The sequence below is a fragment of the Diospyros lotus genome, chromosome 11 (genome assembly GCF_014633365.1).
Source record: "Diospyros lotus cultivar Yz01 chromosome 11, ASM1463336v1, whole genome shotgun sequence".
Classification (NCBI taxonomy): Eukaryota; Viridiplantae; Streptophyta; class Magnoliopsida; order Ericales; family Ebenaceae; genus Diospyros; species Diospyros lotus.
Window position 1 is genome coordinate 1,960,145 of NC_068348.1, and position 6,042 is coordinate 1,966,186.

General features: G+C 41.1%; 1 protein-coding gene across 3 annotated transcripts; it reads left to right on the plus strand.

Annotated features, from left to right (window-relative positions):
- The first annotated feature begins 350 nt into the window (after nucleotides 1–350).
- On the plus strand, nucleotides 351–4,439 carry LOC127813618 (homeobox protein BEL1 homolog). 3 transcript variants are annotated; one of them, XM_052354668.1, is made up of 6 exons: nucleotides 360–708; nucleotides 786–1,186; nucleotides 1,370–2,306; nucleotides 2,590–2,972; nucleotides 3,454–3,514; nucleotides 3,698–4,439. In XM_052354668.1, exons 3-6 carry the CDS (start codon nucleotides 1,452–1,454, stop codon nucleotides 4,256–4,258), a joined length of 1,860 nt encoding a protein of 619 aa, XP_052210628.1. In that variant the 5' UTR covers nucleotides 360–708; nucleotides 786–1,186; nucleotides 1,370–1,451; the 3' UTR covers nucleotides 4,259–4,439. The 3 variants fall into 3 exon arrangements, with proteins under 3 accessions (XP_052210629.1, XP_052210628.1, XP_052210627.1); XM_052354667.1 differs by having other exon boundaries at nucleotides 360–1,186; XM_052354669.1 differs by lacking the exons at nucleotides 3,454–3,514; nucleotides 3,698–4,439 and adding an exon at nucleotides 3,060–3,430 and having other exon boundaries at nucleotides 351–1,186.
- The last annotated feature ends 1,603 nt before the right edge of the window (nucleotides 4,440–6,042 follow it).

Consider the following 6,042-nt stretch of genomic DNA (forward strand, 5'->3'; position numbering starts at 1 on the left):
GTAATGTTACACATTATGTGTTTATGGTCGACTAATTAAATATTAAAAATAAAATGTAATGAAAGTATTTAATTGAAAAATAGAATATACTCATTGCATCTTAATCATTGCTCTTAAAAGAAAACAATTTTGGTGACGGTTAATAAAAGCATGTATTTTAAATTAATTAATTAAAATATTTTAAAATAAAATATATTTAATGTATCATAATAATCTTATAAATAAAACCAAGGAAATGCAAAGGGGAGGGGGCCCACACTAGGCTGAGTTGGTTTCTCCCCAGATCTCACTTTCACCCTCTTAGGAAAAAGCAAAAACACAAACATACACACAAACACAAACACAGAAGAGGGTTTGTATTGAATTCTGGTCAGAAATTGATTCAGCTACAGCAGACACCAGACAGTAGTCCTTCTTCCAAAAACCCATCTGAAACTGAACAAAAGCCTGGAACCCAACTCCACTCTCTCCCTTCCAAACCTCCAGTTCTAGGGATTCGAGGCCCCCACTCTAAAGATCTCTCTCCCTATATATATATATATGTCTGTATTTTATATATATATATATATGCGTTAATTAAGGAGTGGAGGAGGGGGCTTAGGATTTGAGATTTGTGTGTACTGAGAAGGAACAGATCATGTGGCGGCTGGTAGTCTATATGTACCAGGCATAGGATGATGATCCCTTTCAGCTTATGGCCCAGCATCGGTACTTCTTTATATATATAATTATATATATATATGTTCATGTATTGTAAGTTTTTTTTTTCTTTTTTACCTGGGCAGGGTATGAAATAATTGAGGCAAGGCTTGGGTTCTAGGAAATCTATTTTGGATGTATTTATATCATGGTCCATTGACCCACGAGAGAGAGAGAGAGAGAGAGAGAGAAGAGGGAGTATGAGAGGAAGATGAACATGGAGTTGAAGGTCATGATCATCAAACATAATATTTTTGATCGTCTAACTATTTCTGAGGAGATATCTGATCTTGGTCCCGAGGTTCATGGCAAAGCATGTCGTGTTGGTTTATTAAGAGAACTCGTCGTCTGATAAAAAGTATCTGCTGGCCCATCTCTCCACCGATCCTCCGCCGCCGCTCGGCGCTACCCAGCACACTCTCTCATCTCAAAAACTCCCCTCAATCCACAGACTTACAGTCTCCAGTACTCCTTCCTAATCCAATTGGTATTCTCTCTCTCTCTCTCTTGGTTGTGGGAAGTTGAGGATTTTTGTTCTTTAGGCTTTTGGTATTGGGTTGTTCGGGGAAAATCAGCTCTGATATTCATTTTGTAGGCTTTATTTGTCATTTATTCTATTTTCCGGTTATCCAAAAAATTGGGATCTTGATGAGTTTTCTTTGTGTTGCAGGTATACGTTAATCTTCAGTGGAAGAATCAAGGTGTGAAAGGCGAGAAGAAATTTAATTAAGAAGAAATAGAGTTCTAATTTGATGTGTATGGCTCATCAAGGTGGTGAAGAGAAGCACATGAACCTGGCCTCGTCTGCAGGCTATTGCTATTCCGATGTTTCATCTCACATGGCGAATCATCATTTGCAGAGCTTTGAATCCAACCCAGAGATCTACAACCTCACCACCGGCATGGAGATAATAGGGTTTCCACCCAAAAGCCTCCACCAACAGACCCTCTTCGCCAAAGCCGGCGCCGGCGCCGGAAACCACGATCCCGGCGGCGGTCCGCCGTCCTCTTCCAAGACGATCAATGAGTCCACTGGCGAGTTTTACGGCATGTCGGATACAGCTGAAGCCCTGATGGTTGCTCCGGATCAATCAGCTGTCGCAGCTTGGCAGGATCAAAACAGATTGCTTGCTTATGATTCATCTATGAGATGTGTGTTTCCCTGTGAGGGAAACGAAAGGCCAAGCCAAGGCCTTTCGCTCTCTCTCAGTTCAACCAATCCTTCCACCATTAGGGTACAGTCCTTTGAGCTGAGGCAACAAGATAATAATATCAGACCAGATGGGTTCTTCGGAAAGTCCATGAACATTCAACAACAAATGATTCAGCAAGATCATGGGTTTTTTGGAAAAGCTTCAAATGTTCATCATCTTGGCCACTTTCAGATCAGGAACTCCAAGTACCTGGGCCCTGCCCAGGAGCTTCTGAATGAGTTCTGTAACCTCGGAACAAAGCAAACAGATCCGAAGCTCAAGATAAAGCCCCAAAAGACCCAATACTGGCAGGATGAGAACGCTAGTAGTTCTTCAAAAAAGCAATCTTTGTACAGCCTTGACCTCCTGGAGCTCCAGAAACGAAAGACGAAGCTTCTTTCAATGCTCGAAGAGGTGAACAATTTGATTTCGAAATCGATTCTTTTCCATTAATTCCGTTATTGTTCATATGAAATGGTTGAAAGGAAAAGCACCAACTGTTCATGGCGGTTGATGATTAATTGGAACTAATTCAGAGACTGGAGGGGGCTTTCCATTAATGCCCACATGGCGACAATCCGTTCACAGTCCCATTTAATTTCAGAACCCTCTTATTCTTCTTTTCTCTATGCTGTAAAAAGTTTAACTTTAGTTTGTTTCTTTCTAAAATCTCTACCTTTCCTTTGTGTGGATGTAGTTGGATAGAAGATACAGGCACTACTGCGATCAGATGAAGGCGGTGGTTTCTTCCTTCGAGGCGGTGGCAGGCAGCGGCGCCGCCACCGTGTACTCGGCGCTGGCGTCTAAGGCTATGTCAAGGCACTTCAGGTGCCTGAGAGATGGGATTGTGAACCAAATCAAAGCCGCCAAGAAGGCCATGGGAGAGAAAGACACAGTTGCACCGGGCACGACTAAGGGCGAGACCCCAAGGCTTAGGCTATTGGATCAAACTCTGAGGCAGCAAAAGGCCTTCCAGCAGATGAACCTGATGGAGAGTCATCCTTGGCGGCCGCAGCGCGGCCTGCCGGAGCGCTCGGTTTCGCTGCTCCGGGCATGGCTGTTCGAGCATTTCCTCCACCCGTACGTACATCTCTCTTCTCGCTTCTTCCTCCTCTTTCTTCGATGCATATATGAACTTGTGTTGATGATCAAATCCCATGTTTGAAGGGAATCAAAGCTTTCTTCAAACCAAAAAGAAACAGTATTTGCAGCCAGCCACGTACTGATGTTGTTGTTTCATTCTTCCAGTCCTAATCACCTTGCTCGCAAAAACAAGTTCTTTTTTGGTAGCTTCTGCCCACCATCTTTCCGGATTCCAGTATTTCAGTTGGCATATTGTTTTCAATCATCTATATGTACATTCATATATATTCACATATATGCATTTTCTTTAATGTTTTGGATATTGCTTCGGCCACTGTTTTATATTTGTGTGGATTTGATTCTCTTACCAACTTACATATATAGGACCCATCTCTCTTTCTCTCTCTCTCTCTAGCTCTCTCCAAGCTTCTCATTTCTGCAATTTACATGTACGTACTTTGTTTCATGGAATTTTCAGGTACCCAAGTGATGTAGATAAGCACATCTTAGCCCGCCAAACAGGCCTTTCAAGAAGCCAGGCAAGTCCATGTTCATCTACTGTTATTTACCACATCAATAATATATGAGATGATGTAATCAGATTTCTGTACTTGTGTGTATGAATACATCTGCATTGTTAATGGGGCATATGTTCCAAAAACATATTATTTTTTGTGGCCTTGTTGGTTTATTATTGAGTTACATTTGGCTTGCTTAATTAGGTGTCCAATTGGTTCATCAATGCAAGAGTGAGGCTGTGGAAGCCCATGGTGGAAGAGATGTACATGGAAGAAACCAAGGAGCAAGACAATGCAGCAGCCTCCAGTGACGACAACGGCGTCCGGCCCCGCCCCGAAGATCACAAACCGACGGCGGCCCAGCTGGGGCGGATAGAGTCAGAGTGCCTCTCTTCCATAATCAACAACCCATCTGAGAAAAACGACGGCAAACACAGCAAAGCCCCTCATGATCATAGCTTTGGTAGGGTTGCAGCAGACACATTCAGCGCCGTGGAACTGGACTTCTCTTCATACAACCACCACGCCACGGCCCCCGGCGGCAGCAGCGGCGGCGGCGTGTCCTTGACGCTGGGGCTGCAGCAGCACGGTGGGAATGGGGTGAGCTTAGCATTCTCTCCTGTCTCACAGGGCTCCCTCTTCTACCCTAGGGAACACATTGAAGATTGCCAGCAAGTTCAATACTCCCTTTTGGATGGTGAAGCTCCGAACTTGCCTTATAGGAACTTGATGGGTGCACAGTTGCTTCATGACTTGGCTGGATAAGCAAATTAAATTGGTGAAGAAATTGAAGGTTTTCAATTAATTACTGATGATGGTTTAATTATATATGAAATAGACTTGATACATATATAGATGATGAAACCATATATATTTATATGGTAGGTAATATATTACTTAGATTTTATGGGATTCCATATATACAATGAAATCAAAGTTACTTCCAGGGCTGGGTGATTTTCCATGATCTTCTTGCTTGCAATTGGGAACTAGGTTTTCAACAATTTATGATATGAACAATTCATCATTTCCCAGAACATTATTACTTAGTCACAATGACCTGGTCGAATGGTTTCCTTTTCTAATTAACTAACCACGTGCATCATTTGTATGAAACTTCTGTCTGTATCATCGTTAACCATTTGTTAAATTGCTGCCATTCATTCTTCAATCTTCATTATAATTACTTCATTAGGATATTAATTATAATTTAACAGTAACCCTTAATTTCGGGCCCATTCTGCACATTTTTCTAGAATATTTTCACGTGCTATGAAATCGACAACGCACTTAATGAGATTAAGACTTGATTAGAATTATGATTGCGTAGAAAGTCCACCGACGCGATCATTTGTGGCTCCAGTTTCAAAATTGAGGACTCAAATTAAATACCCAAAAAAAAAAGAGTGCAGATTGATGATTTTTTTTTCTTCTGTCTTTTTAATTAATTTTTTTCTTAAGAAGGGACACAGTTGAATTGGGCTGCATTTGGGATTGGTTGGAGATTAAGACTGTTCATTCAAAAGCTTACAAAATATCAGCATCATTTTCACAACACGATTGTGGTCCTAATCCGTCCTTCCTTCCCACTAGTTGTTGATATTTCGTGCACTGTTGCCTCTTTTGATTTTGATCCATTCGCCATGGGAATGGCTTTCTTTGATGGCAAGTCGCACTGCTGAGCTGCATTAACAAATTTAGCATATGCAACCTCATGGATAGATACCTAATTCTGGGACTACTTGGAGCCTCAAAGATGCAACCCCCCAACAAAATTGATGTGATCACTGCACTGCCGACGTCTAGTTTTTGGGTCCTTGCATGTTGCCATGCCTCGTACGGGGTGAAGATGGAATGTCTTAGGGTTGGGTATATAAAATCTAGAGGTAGTCGTATCTAATAATAATTGCTTTCATCACGTGAATTCATACACTGTACTCGTATTAAATGAGTATATTTTATGGTATGAACCCAAATATGTTACTGGGCTGTTATGTTACTTATTAGTGGTTAAAAATGTCAAATATTATCATATTTTTTTATCTCTTTCTTATTAAATAAATATGATAAATTTGCATTTATATTTGTTTTGAAAAGAATTATTTGGATTAAGGGTGATGGAGTCAAAATTGAGTCAAAAAGGAAGACATATCCGAATGCCATCCAAAGTCATCCAGATATGAAAAAAACACATCCGGATATCATATCGTACATTCAGATACAAGAGAAGAATAAGAAACCAAGAGAGATATCTGGACACCCCACAACGTATTTGGAAATCAACATAATACATTCAGATGTCTCTCAACACATCCGGATACAAGAGCAAAATCCAAAGAAGCCACATTCGTATATCATGTAGCATATCCAGATATCAATGAAGCCTCATCTGGATGCGTCACTGTAGCATCCAGATACAAGACTCAAGACTCGCGAGACACATCCGGATATCACAAAGTGTATCCGGATATCAGAGAGAAGATTCAAAAAGTTACATTCGGATGTCGCACAACATATCCGGATATTAATGAAGATACATCCAGATATCG